The sequence below is a fragment of the Podarcis melisellensis genome, assembly GCF_964234715.1.
Source record: "Podarcis melisellensis genome assembly, chromosome: 3".
NCBI classification, from domain to species: Eukaryota; Metazoa; Chordata; class Lepidosauria; order Squamata; family Lacertidae; genus Podarcis; species Podarcis melisellensis.
In genome coordinates this window covers 48,801,882-48,826,201 of record NC_138530.1, presented here as the reverse complement: position 1 = coordinate 48,826,201, position 24,320 = coordinate 48,801,882, and the positions used below count along the sequence as shown (strand labels likewise).

General features: G+C 39.9%; 1 protein-coding gene across 5 annotated transcripts in view; it reads right to left on the bottom strand.

The window, feature by feature from the left end:
- The window catches only part of WDR27 (WD repeat domain 27), a 62,334-nt gene extending 42,524 nt beyond the window's left edge, over positions 1-19,810 (bottom strand). Inside the window, exons 1-20 of one of the 5 annotated variants that reach the window (XR_014167183.1) lie at positions 19,540-19,808; positions 17,464-17,728; positions 16,705-16,903; positions 16,020-16,161; positions 15,366-15,490; positions 15,020-15,133; positions 14,063-14,114; positions 13,397-13,467; positions 12,352-12,463; positions 11,692-11,824; positions 10,790-10,893; positions 10,239-10,306; positions 8,046-8,179; positions 7,078-7,145; positions 6,128-6,206; positions 5,063-5,137; positions 4,694-4,800; positions 4,314-4,403; positions 1,115-1,236; positions 107-240 (exon numbers count right to left, since the gene is read on the bottom strand). Coding sequence is in view for 4 of the 5 variants with exons in the window: in XM_081906833.1 (XP_081762959.1) it covers positions 107-240; positions 1,115-1,236; positions 4,314-4,403; positions 4,694-4,800; positions 5,063-5,137; positions 6,128-6,206; positions 7,078-7,145; positions 8,046-8,179; positions 10,239-10,306; positions 10,790-10,893; positions 11,692-11,824; positions 12,352-12,463; positions 13,397-13,467; positions 14,063-14,114; positions 15,020-15,133; positions 15,366-15,490; positions 16,020-16,161; positions 16,705-16,896 (1,922 nt within the window). In the remaining variant the exon portion in view is untranslated. Of the gene's footprint in view, positions 1-106; positions 241-1,114; positions 1,237-4,313; positions 4,404-4,693; positions 4,801-5,062; positions 5,138-6,127; positions 6,207-7,077; positions 7,146-8,045; positions 8,180-10,238; positions 10,307-10,789; positions 10,894-11,691; positions 11,825-12,351; positions 12,464-13,396; positions 13,468-14,062; positions 14,115-15,019; positions 15,134-15,365; positions 15,491-16,019; positions 16,162-16,704; positions 16,904-17,463; positions 17,729-19,261; positions 19,485-19,539 lie in introns of those variants that run through there. The other 4 variants (XM_081906833.1, XM_081906832.1, XM_081906830.1 and 1 more) reach the window with 4 other exon arrangements.
- Between the last annotated feature and the right edge of the window lie 4,510 nt (positions 19,811-24,320).

Sequence of the window (24,320 nt, the reverse complement as noted above, 5' to 3'; positions counted from 1 at the left end):
CCATAGGACTGCAGTTTTATTTTTTCCTCTTTCATTACTTTGTTTAGGTGTCTTACAGGATCTAAAGAATACTTGGTATTTCTAAGAATCGTAAGACTTTACCTACCGTTTCATCTCATCCTTGCTGGTATCAAGGTAGCATCTTAAGATGTGAAACTCTGCTCCACAAGACAACAATATAAATGTATCTATATAATAAAACTGTGCTGATCGAATGGATTTATGAAACATTTCCTTTCCCTAAAAGTAAAATATATATAATTAACTATGTATACTGTATAATTTTCCGTCAGAAAAATACAGATGGTTTCTTTATGGCACACTGTCAGATTACTTCTTTTGTTAATTTTCTGACTAACAGGTGATTTCTCTAAATTACAAATCTTGCTTCATCTTACACTGTTGTCCATTTCTTTATAATTACTATTAAATTAAAGGCCTAAAGCCCTAAGAAAATACAATGTCACTCTGAAAATCCAGTCATTTACGAAGAATCTAGTATGACTTCAGTGCTCCTTCCCACAATAACATCACATCACAAAAATTACAATGTTCTGAATGCCAATCTCTCCTCAACCTCTTTGACACACACAATCAATTTCTTCTTCTTTGCATTCTCTATATTAGAGGAGGAGAACTCTTTTTCAGCATGAGGGCTACATTCCCTTCTTGGCAACTTTTATGGAGCCACAAGCGAGCATTGGGTGGGGTCAGAAGCAAACATGGACAAATCTTAACAAATCTAAAATTTACCTTTGTGTATAGACTACACATGCACACACACACCTCTTTCTCCATTCCAGGCAATGGCCCATGATGGAAGTGGAACATTGTAACAATTTAGCAACCATTTTGAAATACCAGAGAACTTCGAGGCGAGTGGCACTCAAGTCATAAAGTGCTCATGAATTACAGAACACACAGTTTTATGTGCTTGATAATTTCAGTGCCGTCACTATTTCTAACTAGAAGTGTTAAACTATCCTAGATTTTTTTTCACAATTACTAAGGTGGCAATTGGAAATACATTCCAAATGATTTTGGGGCCATAGAGAACAGGCGTCATAGAGAACAGTACCCCAAATCTATCTAACTGGCATGAGATGTTTATTACCAGACATAAAGCAGGTTCTGCACTGCTGACTGACCAGATCCTTAATGTTCTGTCTTCAGAAGATGAAACAAGCCAGTTGTTGTCATGGCTCCAACCAACTGAGTTAACGGCACCATCATGCCCTAAAAAAATAAAGAAAAAATGTTTTTGGAAAACAGGTCTGTCATACATTCCTAATAAATCAGAAGACTTTTCCCCCCAGAAAGATCATTGCTCATCTAAGAAAATTATTATATATAATAATGTATGAATGTATGTGGAGATACAAAGAGGGGTTTTAAATAATTAAATTAAAATTTCAATCCACAAAGGAAAATACAGTGGTACCTCAGGTTAAGTACTTAATTCGTTCCAGAGGTCCGTTCTTAACCTGAAGCTGTTCTTAACCTGAAGTACCACTTTAGCTAATGGGGCCTCCCGCTCCTGCCGCGCCCCCAGAGCACGATTTCTGTTCTCATCCTGAAGCAAAGTTCTTAACCTGAGGTACTATTTCTGTGTTAGCGGAGTCTGTAACCTGAAGCGTATGTAACCCGAGGTACCACTGTAATGGATTTTCTATTAACTAATAAGATACCTATTCTTCTTCCTGCTGAGGTGGACTTAGGGAGACCTGGAATCAGTGTGGAGTTAGCCATCTCCCTTATTTGTCAAAATTCCCATCCTGGACAACTAAACTGCTTCAGAAGTGCCAATTACAGAGATTGTTCAGCAGAGCAGGAAGGGCAAAGAAGGGATTCATCGGCCTTACCAATAAATCCCTTTTCTTTTTGTTGCAGTGTACAGTTTCACCCTCCAACTTGAATTCCTCCTCCTTATAGGCTTAGGTATCCTCAGGCCACATACAGGCTACATTTTCCCCTGTAAGCTAAATATTTTAGTGAGAAGAGATGACTTGCTCATTCTTCATTTTGTTAATTCTCATGTCTTTCTTGTAGAACTTTATTTGACCAAAACATGCTTGTCCAGAGGAGAGGCCATTAGCAAATCCGATCACAACAAGCCGTTAACCAAATAGTTATATAAATTTCCTATTATCTAGGGAAATCAATTTCTAGTACTGGAATGCAATCAGTAAAATATGCAATGGCATAATGCTTCTTTCTGAATCCACTAGGATGCCTGGTTTAACAGGCATGGAAACTGAAGTTAAATAGCTAGTATCTATGTATTTTTCCATTTATGCAATTGCACTCTGAGCTGATTTATAATGAAACAAGCATTACTACACATAAACATTTTTTTTTGTTTGCCCTTCATGAAAATTTCTCAAGGCAATTACACATCCCAGAATTTCCCAGTATTGCCAGACATTCTTATGGAAAATGTGACACCTGAGAAACCAAGAAAATGGAATTTCCCAACCCCACTTAAAGCATCTCTACAGCCTAGGATCTGGGAAAAGAAACAAGAATAGCCTGATTCTGCCCACCTGCCCTTACTCTATTTAAAAAACAATTTATTATTATGAAGAATTCTGAGGCAGAGATATAAATACACATAGCAAAAGTATGAATTTGTGACACACTTGTTCTTGTTTTTTCAGAACTCTAGGTTTAGAATCAGAAAAGTCTCAGAATGTTTTACTTTATACACGTCAGTAATATGTTTAACAGAATATACAGTGCAGTTGGAATTTTACCATGATGAACAGGAATATATTCCTTAAATTTTATTTCAAGTATAAGATTGCTTACAGTTTGTTTTAGCCAGGCATTCTGATATAAATATACTGCAAGTTGGTAGCAGTATAAAAGCATGGTTAGCCTAAACTTGTTGTTACTACAGTGTTAAATGAAGCCCTTTATTGTGCTTCACATGCAAATCAGAGTTGTAACTGAACTGCAAGTTTCATCAACACTTATGGAAGAAATAAACTTCTCTCTTTACAAAGGGAAGACTGGTATTGTAGAACATTAATTTAGCAGCTTCAGTTCAGTGTGGCCACTTCATTTTTCAATCCTATAAACTGTAAACAAATTCAAAGTGTTAAAAGAGCCGATCTAACATCCCATTGTCATAACCCAGCACATATCATTTACAAAGATGAAAACTGTTAATGTTAAAGATATAGTATTTTAAAGTCCTAGACTGCCCCCTGCTGCACTGAATTTAAATTTGCAATATACATGTATGCATTTCATTTATAAATTTATACACTGATTCTCCATTTTTTGTCACAACCAATCTCCATAAGCTATGAACGACGGGTTTCAGCGAGTTTTCAAGGGGGGATTTTTGAGATGGGGTAAACCTACTGGAAGCAGTGGGGGCCCTTCTTTGGGGCATTGCTAACCAACAGCCATTATCATTCTTCCCAGGATCCCCTGGAAGTGATGTCATTCCAAGGCATTGTAGGTTAAGGTGTGGACTCCCCTGGCAGCCTTGGGGGGGGGGAGCCACAATTTCCCCATGGGATGCCTTAGACAAGGCACTGTTCCCGAGCTTTTGGAATGACAGGAGGCGGCAGCAGAGGGTATTGTAGTCTGGTAGGCAGGCACTGAGAGCAGCTCTGCTGCCGCCGAGCTGGTGAGACTAACAGGGAAAATTCAAAACCAGCAGGACCAGATTTTCCTAAAGGACTGGAAGAAATTTATGTTGTATCTGGAAGACAATTGTCATTACTTAACATCACTTGTAGGGTTACAAGAAGTTTTGTAAGGAGGACTTTATAAATTATTGGGAAAAGCATTAAGATTAGCTGGTGTAAGATTGGATTGATAGCAATAAGCATAGTAATAAAATGCAAAATCAGAAGGAGGTTTAGAAAACCATTAGAAGGGGTTGAAGGAAGTCTTAGGCTGTGATAGCCAAAGATTTGTTACGTTGCTTTGGAGTTGTTATGTTGGAAAATTTGTGCAAAAATAAAAAAGAGAGCAGCTGTGCTGCTACCACCTGTAGAGAAGCCCACACCTCTAAGGAAATTCTGCTTCCACAGCCCCCTGTAAGCTCCCTTCAAACTTTTTCAGTGATTTAATCAGGTTTAGCAGTATAAGACAAAATAGGCAAATTAGTGGAAATGAAACCCAGCATGGTGGGCTTCAAGGTTCTAAAATGAAAAAGAAATCATAGCAATAATATACAGTACTGGCGCTAATAACAGGTAGCATAGTAAAAACAACATTTGCTTAAAATGCTGTATCTTGCACTAATAGGAAGTAAATAGAAGACCTAAGACTGAAAAAGGCTGTAATTAATTTACCTGAATAAACTGTTGGTGTTCCTGTAAGATTTGAATTGAATGCCAGCAAAGTTTTGTCAGCCAAGCCACAAGCCAACAACTCTCCGTCCCCTGTAAGAATAAGGAGTATAGGAACTTAATCTGATAATTCTAAACCATGAATATACCAAATCATTTTTTTAAAAAAATTGTAGTTATATATACACTGCATTTAAAGAATTCCTCAGAAGTCAATGGGATGTATTTCTGTGTAGACATGTACAGGATTGTGTAGTCAATGCTGAAAATCAAGGCAGGTTTGCTGTCTGAATGAACCTTAATGAGCCCTATGTACGTAAAAATGATGTTTAGCAGGTGAATGCTGTAGACATCTAACGTAACGCGTGAACATTTTTCTGTACCTGAATACTGAATACAGCATACAGAAGTTGGCTTATCAGCTACGATAATCTGTCTCTCAGATTTGTTTGGAGGAATGTTGACATGTGGATAGTCTTCCTTATTTCGTCTTCAACGGTAAAGAAACAAGAGAACATTTAAAAAGATAAAAGTACAAACTGTGATGTACACTTAAATGTATTACCATTAAATTTACAATATTTTCTCATTCACAAGTGTTGGTGTAATAGAAGTTACATACTGCTAAAATAATTTTAATGCCTCTTTTATTTGGAATCTCCCCCCCCCCCACTGTGTAAATGCAGGATAATACTAGTTCTGCTTCAGTGTCATTAGTCCATTTGTTCAGACATGTCAGTTTTATTGCTTACCGTTTGCAACTTCTCTTGCACTTCAGTTCCAGATTGTTTTGCTTTGCATTGGTCTTTGGAGAGAACATGGTCATTCTGCAGTGGAAAACAGTGGGCAATAGTTCATAGGGCCAAACAAGACCTGACAAGAAATGTCTCTTTGCATTTAAGGCATAGGTTTGTAAACGTGCAAATACATCAGGTAGGGTACCATGTTTTCCTAACTCACTAGAGACAAGTGAATACAATGTAAATGTCCAGTAACTTCATTTTCTATGGATTACGAAATGATTGTAACATTTTGGTGTTACTGTTACAACAGTGAGCTGAATCCAAAACAAAAAAAGATTCCTTCCAGTAGCACCTTAAAGACCAACTAAGTTAGTTCTTGGTATTCTTACCAAGAACTAACTTAGTTGGTCTTTAAGGTGCTACTGGAAGGAAAATTTTTTGTTTTGACTATGGCAGACCAACACGGCTACCTATCTGTAACTGAATCCAAAAGTTCTCTTCCTCAAGAGGAAGCTTCTTCTTTCAGAGGAAGGGAATTCTTGCATTCAAACCCATTAAATAAGCTATCAGAAATAACTGCCCCAGTATAGGAATATCAAAATCTAAGTTACACGGACAATCAGGCTGGCAATACACATATAGCCACTAACTCATATAAAGCCATGCTGTGATTCTGAAGGGATGCAGAAAGAGTGCAGGAATCTCAGAAGACGGAGATTTCCAATAGCTGACAGAAAGGTTTCAGTGAACTACATACTTCCTGGCCCCACCCCATCACTAAGAAATCCAAATAAATTATGAAAAATAGTGATATTTGTAGACCAAGCTATGCAGATTTTGCTAAAATTGCATAATTTTAGACTTACAATTTTAATTTATTTGTGAATGTGCCAGTTTCCTGAACAAGCATTTCTTTAAACCTTAGTTTTAATAGTGTCAGACTAATATTTTTTACTCTTTAGCCCATTTTATATATGTCAAATATGCTGTGACATTCATGCAGCTTCTCTTTCTACAATAAAATTTAAAAATCAATCTTAAAACACTAAAAATAATTACATAATATGTACTCACTGTGGCGCTGACGTGTAACCTGAGGACTTAATTTTATTATGGAAGACCAGCGGCTGGTCTTTTATTGGGCTTTTTGTACCTGAGTTTAAAAATACATACAAAAATAAATAAATAGTTATAATTACAACTATATATTTGTAATTATAAAATAGTTAATACTTGTAATTACAACTAAGAAACAATAAATAAATACGTTTAACAACCACAGTTACAAATATGGATACCCAGGAAGTTCAGGTTACTTTGTTTCAGATTTTAAGATGTTGAACTTCTGCTATATAATTCTGTTTTTTAAAAGCATAATTAGTTTTAAATTGAACAAACAAGATGCTCTGTGCAACAGCCTGAGTTCCAGAGATGCAGTAATGCAAATCTACAGTTCCTATTTGTGTAGCCTCTCTCACTGCTTCAATTGAGGGGAATTGTCCCAGAAGGCTACAGGAACAAATAGGTTTTAAAGTTTCAACTGAGCAAAAATAATGTGTGGGTCAGCCTGATCTCAAGACGGAGGAGGTTTTAGAGGCAGGTACCATCAATGACTAGGAAAAATCTTGCATCAAGTAGAACTCCACATGCACATGATCGTGCATCCAGAAATTAGTGCTGGATATAGTGGAATAATCTGATCTTACATCAATTTACCTGGAAGTATCTTCTACCAAAACATTTATTTATAAATTAATATTTAATCCAATTCTTCAGTCCAAAAACCTCAAACCAGCTAACAAAGTCAGCAATAAAAACAGAACAGAAAGAATAACAGCCCCAGAAAAAACAGACAGACAGACAAAAGATGGCTGGTTACCACCCCAGATACCTAATCTGATGCCAGCTGTGTTCCCAGGTGATACTGGGTCTTAACCCATCCCTTTTGGATGCTTCTTCACCCCAAACAAAGAATAGCTATTTATAAATAAGTGCCAAACTAGTTGAAAGTTTACCAAACTTACCTTTTTTACTTACAAGTTGGCTTTTTTCTTTCTTCAGGCACAAAGGAGAGGTTGGCAGAAGGGAGCACCTAAGAAGAGACACACTTCCTAACCCGGGCTTTGGACGCGGGAGACGTGCATTTTTAGGACCCACCGTGATTTTGTAATTGTATGCTGTTTTAAATTGTTTTTAACACTGGGCTTCAATTCTTGTAACCCACACTGGGATCTTAGAGTAAGGGTGGGTTAGCAACAACAGCAACAACAACAACAAATCAAACAAATCAGAAGACTAATATATATATAAACCATTTATGAAAGAGCAGTACTAGTGACTTTGTGGCACTGCTAGAAACACTGCTTTCCAAAAAAGATCAGCTCCTCTCATGAGCTTGAAGATCAATACAGTGGTACCTCGAGTTAAGTACTTAATTCGTTATGGAAGTCCGTTCTTAACCTGAAACTGTTCTTAACCTGAAGCACCACTTTAGCTACTGGGGCCTCCTGCTGCTGCCCTGCCGCCAGAGAACGATTTCTGTTCTCATCCTGAAGCAAAGTTCTTAACCTGAAGCACTATTTCTGGGTTAGCAGAGTGTGTAACCTGAAGCGTATGTAACCCGAGGCACCACTGTACTGTACTTGAAACTGATGATTACAACTCATCAACCCAGAAAATCACAGAAACTTTGTGTTGCAATTTCACTTGATAAAATCTGGAGCAATATTCGAGTATCCCGTCCTTTCCCACCATTTAAAATTAGCACAACATGGTGGTATATATCAATCAAAAAGTCACATTTTCATTATGCAGCAGGTAATGCCATGTAAAAGGAACATTAGCATCTGGAATAGAAGCACTAATGCTACAATCCCCACATCTGAATGTACCCTATATCCAACAGTTTATCTTCTAACCTGTTACAGATGCTAGCTGTATGGTGGAACTGGTAGAGATTCAAATAAAACCAAGTGACTTAATGATTCATTACCTGGCAACTACAGAAAGGCCTTTCTCACTTCCACTTAAATGGAGTTCACTCTGCTGGGATCTCAACAGGGCAGCAACATTAATCTCCAGTAAGGCAATTCTATTCTCAAACATTGAAGTTAGCAAACAGAACACCTGCAGAGACATGTCCATGAAGCATTTCTCCCTTCAAACCAAAATAATGCCAACATAGTAAACAGTAATCAGTGGTTTGTAACCTAATGTCTGTGGGCGGAGTTTGGCTCATGGAACAGGACTTTCCCATCTCCCCTTTCTGTGCATCCCCCTCAACACCTCTAAAATCCACTCCTTTGGGGTAGGAATCCCTTTGGAACAATGTGGGATGCAGTGTGCAGGGATGCAGAACGGTGGGGAAATTGGTGAAAATCATGAATCCTCACACAGGAGACCTTTGGATCCAAGCCATTAGAATTAGTAAGACACGGGCTATTTCAGTGTCATGCATGTGTGTTTGAAGCTCTGCATTCATTTTACTTGAGACTTGTCTACACCAGAGTTCACTGTGTGTTTGCAGCTGTTTGCCTTCCCATTTAATCTGCATAGTCCACATGACATTGCTCTCCAACAGCACCAGTCTTGATGCTTCCCCCCTGTAAACTAAGGTTTACCTGATATGGGGATAATCCGATGAATTGGGGGAACTGAACAACAAATTTGAGGTCACATACTATTTTTTTTTATGTTTCTGGGTAGATGGCTCAATCCCTGCTGTCTACCACTCCCTTTTTCAAGCCTATCCAAGCCTACTACTTCCTCAATTCTTTCATTTCTTTTCCATTTGTACCCCTATTTCCAGGGCACCCCTGAACGGAAGACTGTAGCCTTATACATACCGTATTTTTCGCACCATGGGGCGCACCGGCCCATAGGACGCACCTATTGGGGGGGGGAATAAAGGGGGGAAATTATTTCTCCCCCAGGCGCGGGGCTGGGGCGGGGGATGCCTGAGCTTCCCCTGACCCCAGCCCCCAGAACAGGCTGCTATCCGCAAGCCTAGGGAGCCCGGCGGGAAGTCACACCGGTCTCCCCAGGATTGCGGATATCTGTCCCCCGAGCTTGTGGGGATGGCGGTGGGGAGAAGCACGCTTCTCCCCACCGCCAGCCTCCAAACCAGGTCGGGGAAGTGTGGGATGGTGGCGCTCTGCCTCCCCGCTCTCCCCCAAGCTTGTGGGGCTGCCTGATATCTGCACGAAGCCCAGGGTGTGTTGTGCAGCGCACCCCAGGCTTCGGGATGCAAGCTGCTATCCGCAAGCCTTGGGAGCCCGACGGGAACTCCCGCAGAGCTCCCAAGGCTTGCGGATAGCTTCCTGAAGCCTGGAGAGCGAGAGGGGTCAGTGCGCACTGACCCCTCTCGCTCTCCAGGCGTCAGCGAAAGCCTGCATTCGCCCCATGGGACGCACACACATTTCCCCTTCATTTTTGGAGGGGGAAAAGTGTGTCCTATAGGGCGAAAAATACGGTATATTATTTTTTATCTCTCGTATTTGCACAAAACTAGAAAACTACACAAGCAAATTCACAACTGTCTGACTCTGTGCTTTTGCACATTTCTTGTTTGGGGAAGTGTTTTCTAAAAGATAAAAAATAAAGATCCATGCGCAACTGTATACATGCATGCCCTGTTGGTACTTTATTAGCATAATAAAATCAACAAATGAGAAGGCAGGGACAAACACAAAAGGGAATGCCTACTGGTATGAACAAGAAAGATCAAAGTTGCTCTGCATGTACAAACTTGTGGTGTAGACTAACTCAAATAGGAAAAATGTGGATTGACAGCTAAATAATGCTCAAAGGCAGAGAATCCCAGATAGCAAAATTGGAAAATATTTATGCCTTAGGTCTGGGAGAACTGTAGCTGATTAGCACTATCACAACCGAGCTAGTGGTATAAACCAACAGCATAATTCTTTTTTGTATTAGTATTTCAGTGTAGGATTTTTTTCATGACTTCTTTGAAGAATTGCATCACCACTGCTATATTCTCCATCACTGCCCACTACATTCTCAAAAAAAATATTCTTTGGAGAGACATCATAACCTTATCTAATGTGAGGTTTGCTTTCCCCCAAAATTTAAGGTTCCTCTAAATTTTCAGTTTCAAGGAAGAATAAACTGTGCTATAAACAATAAAAAATTAATTATTTAAAAATAATTTCAATACTGTACTCACCTTGCCATTGATTGCCTTCCTCATTAAAGCACATGATCCAGCAAACTGAATGCTGAGGGCACTGAAATCTTTACACACAAAAACCCCAATGTTATAAAATATTTTTTCCTTTGCTAATATAGAAAAGTTCCACATTAAATTAAATACTGGCTACAAATATTTCATCATATGTATGGTAAGTCAATATAATTCCACTGATTTCATCAACCTAATGCCAACGCGTAAACTTCCAGTGCAATAACAAGTCAAACCTGCTAGCAGACAAGCACACCTCTGTAATTCTAACTAGTTAGTAGAAACAGAAACAAGACAGTCACACATGAACAATGAGCCTTGGGTTGATGTTTGCGCAACAGAACTTCTCCCTCCTTTCCTGTCCCCTGCAGCTCTCTGCCCAATCCGCAAAATCTGCTCCAAAGGGGCAGACTTTGAGGAGCACACAGAGGGAGCAGAGAAAGGAGAATATCTGTTGTGCAAATGGAACTCCGCTTATGCAGCGATGGACTTTCCATATGTAAATCACACCAAGCTGTAACAATAAATTACCCTACCTCTGTAATGTAAAACAGCTTCCAACTCAAAATTTGCCATGTTAATTATGAATAAGCCAGTAGAGCTTCCTATCCACAAGCATCGGGCATTCACAGTAGGCAAACTAATTGAAAATAAAAAGAGAAATAGAGTATCTAAAATAAAAATAAAAATCTGGCATTCTCTTCATTATAGATACAATGAGGTATTTTTAAGTTTTATAGCTTTTATACTGATAACTCATGATGTAAGTTGTCAGGAGTGCTCTGATGGTGTTTCCTGTTTGGCAGGGGGTTGGACTCGATGGCCCTTGTGGTCTCTTCCAACTCTATGATTCTATGATTCTATGATAATAAGCACACATGAACATGTGTTCTTCCTTTCATTTAGGAACATTTAGGATTTCAGAAAGGGTATCTCCCAATCCTATCTCAAGATATTGATGATTGAACCTAGGACCTTCTGCATGCAAAGCAGATGTTCTACTACTACTAAGCTATAGCCTGCACTTTAAAGTATGTTTATATTTATGTTTAAAAAGAAAGGTGCAGTGTCAAGATGATGAAGGAGGGAGGTTAGGGGGAAACAGTGGTTTTACGTGGCTCATCAGCTGCATAGATATAAATGAACACTGACATGAAGATAGAAATTTAAGGTTAGGAGTTATGATGCTTTAAGTGTGCAATTTTATTTGTAATTTGCTTATTCAAGGGTTTACACATTATTAAAATGGCATGCATGTCCTCCGTACAATGTCTTCAGGTTATTACAGCAAGGCTGTAATACAGCATTAAAAAGTCATCACCTACTATAAAATATTACCTACACAAAATACCTTTATATGATTTTCTAATTCTTCTTATTATTCCCTTTTACATGACATACAATTATCAAGCAGTGAAAGAAAACTTAGTGCACTTACCTGTGTTCTTCATCACCTACATTTATCGACTTGTCACAGAGTTCAATTCTGAGAACTGGAAAGGTAGTTTCAACTGTTTCTTCCTCCCTTAAATTATTTGAAGTATATGCCTTAGAAGGATTCTGAATCTCATCTAGGGAAAACAGACAATGCCTATTAAACTAGAAACAAGTTGCTTAAGACATTTAATGAAAGCTAGAAGCAATAAGCTAAGTTCATAGCTATGCACTGCTGCTATATAACTCATCTGGCAGAGCTGTCTAGCCTGGGAAACTTGTGCTAGCAAAACACAGCTCCAGATTAGCTTTGATAATACAATTCTCAACTAGTATAAGAAAATTTCTATGTAGTACTATCTATCACAGCACACAGCAGGAGACGGTATCATATCATACTGTCAATTGAACGTGCCTTCTTTGGAGCTGACAAAGTTCACACATATTCACATTATAAGTAAAGGCCTCCTTCAAGATCAGTCTTTCTGAGCTCTCTATTTTGGAGGCCCTCCTGATTTGTGTGCCTGTATTATCAATTCCAATGACATCTGGATATAAAGTTAATCCAGATTCATAAAAAGTCTCTATATGAAAAATGTGTTTTTAACCATGTCATTGGCTAACTAGTAATATTTTAAAATGTTTTCCAGAAGCATCATGTTACCCAATTGTTCGGATTTCCTTATTTTGTTGTAAAACTTCTCTCTCTCTTTCTTTATATTTATATGTACCACACAGCGATACTGATGCCCACTACTCAAGCTGAAGATCCAAAGCTGAAAGAGAGAATAAAACTATAAAATAGCTTTCTGTACTTCTCTTTTAACAAGTAAATGTTTCTGGTATTATCATCTTAATTCAGTGGTGTGGCCAAATACCAAAACCTATAAATATAATAAAGTTCATCTCAAACATAAATTTCCATATTCTCCAACTTGTTCAGGAAATAGTATTTTGGCAACCAACTTTTTTTCAGGCAATCAAGTTGACTGTTTTTGATTTGGGCTAGATTTCTTCCTATATACCAGGCTTCCTCAACCTTGGTCCTCCAGATGTTTTTGGCCTACAACTCCCATGATCCCTAGCTAGCAGGACCAGTGGTCAGGGAACTGTAGTCTCAAAATATCTGGAGGGCCGAGGTTGAGGAAGACTGCTATATAGATTGTGTAGATCCCACTGAAGGATCTGTAATGCCTCATCACAATTTAGGATTTGCATAATGTCTAGGGAGGAGAACAGAGCGAAAGTGAAGTTAGGTTGCACAACAGCAATGGCCATGACATAGGAGCAAAAAGGGAGGGAGAAACAGCAGAAGTTTAAGTAAAGCTGGGGTGTAGAGGAAGAGAGAAAAATGGCAGTTTTAAACAGCAGAGATTTGAGCAAAGCAGGGATGGAGGGACACAGAGTAAAATGGCACTCTTAAACACCAGAGGTTTGAGTAAAGCAGGGATAGAGGGACACACAGTAAAATGACAGCTGTAAATAACAGCAAATGTTTGAGTAAAGCAGGGATGCAGAAGTTGGAAATGGTGCTTAGTACTCAAAATGTGTGGGGGGAGGAAGAGGCAGAAACTTATCATGTGGATAATATGTGTGCAAAGCAGGTTGCACAAAGGGAGGTGAGAGGAGGCATGAACATAAGGATGTAGGTGAAAGCAGGGGTATAAAACTCAGATTACAACATGTCAAATTCCCAGAATGCTTCTTACCTGTCCATCTGCACATCCAGTGATCATCTGTTTATTTTCTTCATCAATGAAGAGACTCAGAAGAGGAAATGCTGGAGAAAAAGAGGCAGACAAGAAGCACAATATGAGAAAGAAAAAGAAATAAGGAACCACTGGGCCTAAACAGAAAATCCTCACTATCAAATCAATACAACAATAAAACACAGAAACCAAAAATAATTAATACTCAATATAATTTTGCGTCCCAATATAATGATATTTTATGGATACAGGAACTCCATAGCACACATAGCTGCAACATCTGTCCCATTCATTTCTATGTAGGTAGCAGATGAAATTCAGTGCTTTCCTTTGAGATCTGCTGCCTCCACTGAAATTAACAGGATGGCACTTTGGAATGGAGAAATTCTACATACGCACGAAAATATACGTGAAGACTCTGGGTCATGGCAACTAAGTACAATTACTGCTGTCACTGGGAGTAACATGGAGAATGGGAGTAATGATATGGAACTGAATGTCTATTGCATTGTATTGTTCTAACCATTTATTTTCTTGCTTTCACCCAAATAATGCTTTGTTGTTTTCATCCAAATAATGATATTGGAATGGATTAAAATGCTCATCTCTTATGTCTAGTATTATTCTATATGAAAAGGAGGTTGGTTGATATTTTTAAAAGCATACCTGTTATTACTGCTGACTGATATATTAACAGTCCAGTACAATAGTCCCATACCTTTTGGGGGGAAAACATGATAACGTATAAATGTCAGTTTTAATAATAATAATAATAATAATAATAATAATAATAATAATAATAATTTATTTATACCCCGCCCATCTGGCTGAGTTTCCCCAGCCACTCTGGGCGGCTTCCAATCAAATGTTAAAAACAATACTGCATTAAATATTAAATATAATAATGAATGTAACCAATGTAATACTTTATAAAAGCCATTTGATTTTTCTGTTGATTTCATGGGATGGGAACAGAACCCCACAGACCAAGCAATACAGAAAATTTAATTATGACTGAACAGTAGCATTCAGTTTTAATACCTGATCATGGAAAGCAGATTTGAAGATTATATAGTATACCCAGTCTTTATTTTCCTTCTTCCAATTAGAATATTCTTTATAGTAAAACAAAGCACATTAGCACTATATGTTTTAATATTTGAGTGCTTCTCCTTTTGTCTTAGGGGACACGGGTGGCGCTGTGGGTAAAACCTGAGTGCGTAGGACTTGCCGATCGTATGGTCAGCGGCTTGAATCCCCACGGCGGGGTGAGCTCCCGTCATTCGGTCCCAGCTCCTGCCCACCTAGCAGTTCGAAAGCACGTCAAAGTGCGAGTAGATAAATAGGTACCGCTTACCAGCGGGAAGGTAAACGGCGTTTCTGTGCACTGCCCTGGCTTTGCCAGAAGCGGCTTAGTCATGCTGGCCACATGACCCGGAAGTGTCTTCGGACGGCACCGGCTCACAGCCTCTAGAGCGAGATGAGCACGCAACCCCAGAGTCAGACACGACTGGCCCTTACTGGCAGGGGTACCTTTACCTTTTGTCTTAACATCATACTAAGCCTCATAACCTGAGCCAAAATAAAAATATCTTTAAAAAAACAAAAAGAGAATTTCCTTGCCTTAAAACTTCTGTCTTCAGAAACTGATATAAGTTTATTTTTTTCCCAAGGGCAAAACTCAGCAGCAGTCACTGGAGCCAGGTGACCCTCCAATTCAGCAAGTATAGCCTCATCCTGCAATTGATCCCAGAAGAAAAACAGATAAATTTCAAAATAAAATTGGTAGTGTCTGATCCCAATAAATGTGAGAAGTTCAAGTAATGTTCTTGTCCATCACTTGTGAAAAATACAGCTACTTGATGGACCAGAATACAACTTGCTTTCAAATGATTTCTACTTCTTTGATGGCACAGATAGCTATATTTCAATATCACACTGTGGTATGTTTGACAACATAGGCTCTCACCTTTGCATTTAGCATGTATATCCGATTGCCAGCACATACTGCCACAGTCTCATCATCTGGACTAAATCGCACATAAAGCACCATTCCCAAAAGTGTTCCTATAACAATGCCTTCTGGCATTACCCCTGCAATATTTGAAACATAACGCTAAATTATTATGACTATTTGACAAAACTAAAACTTCAATAGTTATGTGAAAGCTAGTTATTCTTAATAGCAAACAACATCATATATATTTTTAAGCAGGCTAATCAACATACTGATTTCTGAAGCAACGTAGGCTGCAGTCCTAACCATGTCTGCTTAGAAATAAGTCCCACCTAATTCAATAACGTTTACTTCCAGGTAAGTGGGATTAGGATTGCAATCTATACAATTCTACTCAGAAGTAAACCCTACCTACTCTCAAGTAAATGGACAGAATTACAGCCAAAAATATACAAAAAACCCCTCTGTACCATTGTCCTTTTCCCCCTTCTGTAATACAGAAAAAGACAAAACTAAGAAATTAGAAGTTTAAAACTCAACAAAACCTTCACTCAGCATCTCCTACAACCATGGAATCTTCCCTCTTGATAAGCTCAATTTCACAAGCATAAATCGAGGCTGGTTAGGAGAATCCTGCCCACTGAATTTTTATCACAAAGTGTTCACCTTGTAAAAACTTCTTCATGCATTCATCCAGATTCCACACTATTACGTAGTCACGTGAAGCGGAGCAAATGAGGAGTGGATTGTCTTTGCTCCCAAATGCCAATGCAGTAATTGAATGGTGATGACCTAGTAAGTGTAATGGCTGACAAGAGAGTATTTGGTAATTTGAAATAGATATAAAATACGCAGCTAATCAATCAGTTTCTTCCAAAATATTCATTTTAGTTATACAAACTATCTCTTGATCTCAGAGTGATTTATAGAACTTAAATACAAACATTTCAAACATATATAAAAATATAAACATACAGCTAAAATACCTCCAGTCTAATAACCAACTAGCAAATATCTGCCCATTTTTAAAGGCTTAGCTTTTTCAGGGAAAGCTACTCATTACTGAGGACCAACGAGGCTGCTAATTTTATGAGTATCAAATGTGGCTATCAAATAAAGGCTGCCCTTGCTTTTTCACCCCAGATGTAGTGACCACCCCTTCTGGCTCATATACTATATTGTCTCCTAAGAACTGTTTCCATTCATTTTCAAAGAATTTGCACAGGAGCACTGCACAGTGGATTGCATTCTTTGGAACACTGTTGTTGTTCTTGTTAATATACATCTTACATGCCAATCTTACGGATTCTTGAACATAAACTAAATCCTCAGAAAGAACTAAGTTTTCAACCTGGCGGTCAGGATCATCAGTAGTATTCAAAATACAAAGCTCATTCCCATTCAAAGGAAAAGCACAGTAATGCATGCTACAAGCAAGCTGGACATGTGATTCTGGCACTTTGGATCTAAAAACTTGTTTTTCAAGAACAATGCTGCTGCTACATCCTTCTTCAGCAAAACAGAGGTCCACAGGGCTTTCCATTGGACAGCTGAAATAGACACCAAATTAGCATTTAATTAGAAATGTCTCATTCATTGGATAGCAGCTACATTTATAATACAGTATTTTAAAGTATTTATGATGTTGAAGTAAAATATTTATGATATTTAATAGGACAACATGGCTAAATCATCACAAAATTATTGACCCCTTTATTAAAGGATAATAAATATGCAAGAGTAAGACAAGGGCAAAGCCTCACAGAACGCATAGGCATGACTTTGCAGAGAAGAATTCAGACCCATCATCTGCCATGAGCCAGGAGGGGGGAGGGTTAGCTTTGGGAGGATTTAGGTATCCTGTGCCCAGTTCTGCCAGCAGAGTTGCTCAGTCATCAGCAAGGGAGACCGAGCAGAAAGGAGTGCTCCAATGCACCCACCTATTTCAACCTGGTCTGCAAACCCCCCCCAAAAGAAATGAATTTTTGCCCAATTTGATTTCAAACCATGTAGGCAAATGAAGTGTTTGTCTTCAGGTCAGGGGTTGCAGGTACTGCTGACCAGCTGATAATTTACAATGCAAATCTTTACATCAAACACTGCTGCTTACCAGTTCCAGTTAAAGTACTGTGATGTCTCAAGACAGTCAAACTTTATCCATTTCCAAGAGTGTAATGTTTAGGACTGCCACATCACCATGACTGTTTGGTTTTCTGGTTTGTTTTCCTTTCTTGAAAGACCATAGTCTTCATCCAATCATACACAACTGGATGAACACAGAATGCCGGCACTTCAGTTGTGCATTCCATTTTTGCCCATTTTTTATTTTGAAACAAAACGTAGACAAGCTGAGCTTTGTTGCCAAAGATGGGTAACTGTGAAAAGAGAACTGCTGGTGATTAAACTTCTAAAAAACAAAGAGGATTAGACAGTTTCAAGTCTCTTGTTGGCAACAACATAGCAAAAGCTGACAACAAAGGCTTTCCATCAGTGTTGCCAGACGGGCAACAATTCTCTTATATGTGAAAGAATTCAGTCTTTTTAAATTTTATCTTCAGTGCCAGTGTCCTACAAGAATTCAAGCTTGTTCCGTGCAGTGCTGTACTAAATTATTTTGGCATCAGCTTTATATGGGAGGACAGAACAGTATTTGCTTCCCAGGGTGGCTGGTAAGTCTCAAGCAGACAGGTGTGTGCGCGGGGCAGGATTTTCTCTGGAAGTGCTGGCAAGGGAATCACGGATCACTGTGCTGAAAGGAATTTCAGCAGCAGAAACAGTGCAGGAGAGGGGCTTCCTTCTGTCTCCATCTGTCTAGTTTGCAGGTGCCAATGGCTCCAACTCCCATTAGCTCTAGTCAGCGTGCCCAATGGTCTGGGATGACGGGAGTTAGAGGGCACCATCACAGCTGCACTCACCCCAAGTCAATGTTTTTCAATCAGGGCTCCACAAATATCTCCTCACACCCAAAGGTCCTAAATAAGAAAGAGACTCTGCATTTTACAATGGTGAAATAAATTATTTCCAGTATTCGCTTAGTTTTCTTTTTCTCCTTTATATATGGGAGCGGGAAGCAAGAAGAATTGCTGGCAGCTACCATTGGGCAGTACTGCTGTACAGCAAGAGACTGCTGCTGAGAGAGACTAAGGCCTGGCAGACTCGAGTTCGAATTCTCCACTCAGCCATGAAGTTCACAGGTCGGGTGACCTTGCACCAGTCAGTTTCTCAGCCTAACCTACCTTGTTGTGGGGTTGTTGTGGGGACACAGTGGGCTGGTGGGGAGAGAAATGTACACCCCACCCAGAGCTCCTTGAAGGAAAGGTCTAAGACTAAGTGCAGGGCCGGATTTAGATTTGATGAGGCCCTAAGTTACTGACAGTAATGGGGCCCTTGATATGTCCAGCTGTCCTTTGTCAACAACAAATTGTCAGTTTTTTTGTGTTGAATATATGCTATATGGTAATTTATGGACCTATAAGGTATCTAAAGCCATTTGCACATGTTGCCATGCAACCAGTCCATGCAGAATGCAGGCATCCTATATATAGAAATGAGCAAACCAGTGATATTTTAGTGAGCGAGCTAGCAGGCAGGGACCGTGACTTACATCATAGGAGCCTACAGAACACAAAACACTGTTGCTGTATGTAGGTTTTATTTTATTTCATCATCATTATCATCAAACCTTTTATTGGCATCACATACAAACATCCATGACATAACAGTACAGAGTTACCACTTTTTATCTTATATTTTGGAAATGTACATCCAGGGTTTTTTTCCCTTTAATTTTTTGGGGGGACCCCCAAGAGAGTGGGGCCCTAAACTATAGCTTATTTAGCTTATACGTAAATCCGGCACTGTCTAAGTGTCAACAAATAATACAGAGCCGAAAAGGATCGAGCAAATACTTGGGGATTCCGGCGTCCTTTTAAACCTGGCCGCGGAGTCCTTCACCGTGGCTCGTGGTGTGAGAACTAGAAGGGGGAAGCCCTCGGTGAAGTGGTCGCAGCGGCCCCCTTCCCTGAAGTGGAGCAGCCCATGGCCCTCCTGCTGTGGAGGAAACAGGAGCGTCGACTCCCCCGCGAGGGGTCCGAACGCAAACTGCGCTCTGAGGCTCTGGTACTTGGCCGTTGCTGGATTCCGCCGCGAAACCGTTGGGGGCGTGGCCTCCCGCAGGAATACTTACGTCAGCCAAGGCGCCGCGAGAGGGACGTTCAGTGATTTTCTTCTCGGAGAGCAGGGGGCGGGGCTTGCCCCTTCCTAGCCCTTGCGGACACAGGCGATTAGCGGAGAAGGGGAAACTCGCACTCCGTCTCTGCCTCACAACCACCAGCCGGGTACAGCCTTGGTCCGCGCCTGTCTTCGCCGTCCGCGGCTGCTGTGGAGACACCCGCCTGCCCTCGGAAGTGAGGGGCCAGGGAGGAGGTGGTTCTAATCCTTCCCCAGCGAACGGTCTAGTGCCGGGAACTGTCCGGTTTCCTAGGTTACAGTGACGCCTACGGCGAGGGCGCGAGGCCAATTCCAGCCGCCGCCTTCGCGTCGCCCTCGCTCTGAAGTTGTCAAATGAACGGAGATTAGGTGACCGCGCGCGGGCGCCTGCCCGCCCCTTGTAGCAAGGCTCCTGCAGATTTTGCATCTCCCGCGCCGGGGTGGGAGAGACATTAAGAGGCCGACTTTCGACCATGGCTGCAATCCTGTTCACATTTATTTGGAGTATGCCCAGATGAACTCAACACTGTATCATTTTATGTACACAGTGAGAACAAATTAGAAATACCCATCGTACTGCTAAATTTCTTACCCACTCTAATGTCAAACTTTTTAAAATTAAGGAAAGTGCGTTCATTAGTTCCACTGCAAAGGGGGGGGGATGTACAGTTGCAGTGTGGCAACATGGAAAACCACTGTTTTAGATCCACTGCCAGCTGCCAGGCAAGAGCTGCATCTGTGTCTACCCATTTCTTCACTTGTATCAGTTTCACTCTCCATAGCCATCAGAGTGAACAGCTATAACTGCATGCAGATAGAGAAGTCATACAAGCAACCAAGGGTGCAGGGAGCTGCGAGAGCAGCTATGGCTGACTTGTTTCTCACTTGAGATCAGATAAACATTTGTTCTTCAGGTTGCAGCCTAGCAGTGCTAGACTAACAGGGTTGAGAGCATTATATGAATCATTCCATTTAAATCTGTATTTCTGATCCAGAGAGCCACATGAGGCAACAGAAAGCTATGCACTACATCTTAAGTGAATGGATGTTGTTGTTGTTTAGTCGTGTCCGACTCTTCGTGACCCCATGGACCAGAGCCCGCCAGGCACTCCTGTCTTCCACTGCCTCCCACAGTTTGGTCAAACTCATGCTGGTAGTTTCGAGAACACTGTCCAACCATCTCTTTTTTTTATATAGTATTTTTATTGGTTTTTACACATATTAAAGACAATACAAAACAAGCACAAACATCAGAGACAAACAACAAAAATTTGACTTCCCCATGCCTTCCCTTCGCCACATCCTTATTTTGCCATTTTTTCGAGCAACTCATCAATCAATTTTTAGTCAAGTCCCTTTTGAATTTTCTTAGAGTTTAAGATTTACAGCTGTAATTCTTTGTTTCTTACCCCTTAACATCTTATCAGTCCACAATTTTACAATAGTTTTTTAGGTATGTTTTAAATTTCCCCCAGTCCTCTTCCACTGTCTCTTTCCTCTGGTCACGGATTCTGCCGGTCATCTCTGCCAGTCCCATATATTCCGTCACCTTCGACTGCCATTCTTCCAGAGTAGGTAGTTCTTGCATCTTCCAATACTTTGCCAACAGGATTCTTGCTGCTGTGGTTGCATACATAAAAAATGTCTTATCCTTCTTTGGTACCAATTGGCCGACCATGCCCAAGAGAAAAGCCTCCGGTTTCTTTACAAATGTCCACTTGAGGACTTTCTTAATTTCATTATAGATCATTTCCCAGTAGGCTTTAATCTTTGGGCAAGTCCACCAAAGATGATAAAAAGTACCTTCAGCCTCATTACATTTCCAACATTTGTTATTGGGCAAATGGTAGATCTTTGCAAGTTTGACTGGGGTCATGTACCACCTATAGATCATTTTCATTATGTTCTCTTTCAAGGCACTACATGCCGTAAATTTAACACCGGTGGTCCATAACTGTTCCCAGTCATCAAACATAATATCATGACCGATATCCTGTGCCCATTTAATCTTAGCTGATTTCACCGTTTCATCCTGTGTATTCCATTTCAGCAGCAAATTATACATTTTAGATAAATTCTTAGTATTGGATTCTAACAATTCTGTTTCTAACTTTGACCTCTCCTTCTGAAAACCAAGTTTCCTGTCCTGCTTAAATGTCTCATTTATCTGACGGTAGTGTAACCAATCTCGAACTTTATGCTTTAGCTTCTCAAAACTTTGTAGCTTCAGTTTTTCACCATCATATTCTAAAATTTCACAATATTTAGGCCAATTAGAGTCCATGTTAAGTTTTTTCACTGCTTTCGCTTCCATTGGTGACAACCACCTAGGGGTTTTACTTTCCAGTAAGTCCTTGTATCTATTCCAGACATTATACAGTGCTTTCCTGACAATATGGTTTTTAAAACTTTTATAGACCTTTACCTTGTCATACCACAGATATGCGTGCCAACCAAAACTATTGTCATATCCTTCCAGATCAAGAATGTCTGTGTCTTCAAGAAGTAGCCATTGCTTCAACCAGCAAAATGCTGCTGATTCATAATAAAGTCTTAAGTCTGGCAGGGCGAAGCCCCCTCTATCTTTTGCATCAGTTAAGATCTTAAATTTTATTCTGGGCTTTTTGCCCTGCCAGACAAATTTAGATATATCTTTCTGCCACTTCTTGAAGCAGTCCATTTTGTCTAGAATCTGCAACGTCTGAAATAAAAACAACATTCTTGGCAATACATTCATCTTGATAACAGCAATTCGGCCTAACAAGGAAAGTTTCAGCCTAGACCATATATCTAGATCTTTTTTAACTTCTGTCCAGCATTTTTCATAGTTATCTTTAAATAGATTCACATTTTTAGATGTTAAATTTACCCCCAGGTACTTAACCTTTTTTGCTATTTCCAACCCAGTTTCACTTTGAAACCTATCTTTCTCCTCTTTTGTTAGATTTTTTTCCAGCACCTTTGTTTTCTGTTTGTTTAGTTTAAATCCTGCGACCTGGCCGAATATCTCCATTAATTCTAGAACTCTTTTGGTACTAGCCTCTGGCTGTTGCAAAGTTAACACTAAATCATCTGCAAATGCCCTTAACTTATATTGTTTGGTTCCGACCCACTGTCCAACCATCTCGTCCTCTGTCATCCCCTTCTCCTTGTGCCCTCCATCTTTCCCAACATCAGGGTCTTTTCCAGGGAGTCTTCTCTTCTCATGAGGTGGCCAAAGTATTGGAGCCTCAGCTTCACGATCTGTCCTTCCAGTGAGCGCTCAGGGCTGATTTCCTTCAGAATGGATAGGTTTGATGTTCTTGCAATCCATGGGACTCTCAAGAGTCTCCTCCAGCACCATAATTCAAAAGCATCAATTCTTTGGCAATCAGGCTTCTTTATGGTCCAGCTCTCACTTCCATACATCACTACTGGGAAAACCATAGCTTTTACTATATGGACCTTTGTTGGCAAGGTGATGTCCCTACTTCTTAATTTGCTGTCTAGGTTTGTCATTGCTTTTCTTCCAAGAAGCAGGCGTCTTTTAATTTCGTGGCTGCTGTCACCATCTGCAGTGATCATGGAGCCCAAGAAAGTAAAATCTCTCACTGCCTCCATTTCTTCCCCTTCTATTTGCCAGGAGGTGATGGAACCAGTGGCCATGATCTTCATTTTTTTGATGTTGAGCTTCAAACCATATTTTGCACTTTCCTTTTTCACCCTCAATAAAACGTTCTTTAATTCCTCCTCACTTTCTGTCATCAAGGTTGTGTCATCTGCGTATCTGAGGTTGTTGATATTTCTTCTGGCAATCTTAATTCCACCTAGGGATAAACAGTGCCAATTAATTCTTGGTGTATAGGTTTCTGTTGCCTCCTGTGGTTCTCTGTGTATAAATTGCCACAAAAAATACAGACACTTTAATAATAATTCATGAGATTGTGTTTGGGATGGCTGGAAGTGGGGTGCCCCCACTCCCAATAAGACATTTTAAACGTACTGGATGTAGCAGATCGTATGTGCAACACCTGTTTATTTACATTGGATTCCATTGGTTGGCTCAGGACAACTACGTTTACGATTACAGTATACATCCTATTGATTTCAATTAACTTGCATACTTTTAGTAATTTAGTGCAGCACTGCACTTTTAAGTCATGGAATCTAATACGAAGCAGCCCAAATGTTGTGTTTTTCATGTCTAAATTAATCTTCCAAATCTGATTACCTACAAAAACAAAGGACCAACCTTTTCTAACAGAAACCATATATGCCAAGGAAAGAATATTCAAGTCTAATATTGTGAGCATTTATACACCATAAAATTGGAACAACATGTGGCTTCCCTCTTCCAATAATGTATACTGATTTAAAATTTATGGAAAGAGCCCATTCTAAATCAGTTCACTTCTAGCAGTGCTTACATATTTGCAATTGCATGCATTTGCCCCCACTATAAGGGGTGGAGTTGGGCACCGCAACTGCTAACATATTTACCAAGGAATGAAAAAATGAGAACCAGATGAGGAGCACCCAAAATGGCTGGCAGGTAAAAGGTATTGCCAAGAACATTCCTGCCAATGGTAGACTACAGTAACTCCAGAGACAAATGTTTTGAAAGCAGAGCTGGACCCTGGAATCTTTGTGGGCTCTTTTCCCGTCTCATGATGGCTAGGAGCTGGTCTATTAACAGTCTTTCTTGCCTTCAAATACCCACTTAGCAGTCACAATCACTTAAGTGCTTTAATGCTCTTATGTAGAAAGCAGATTGCACCA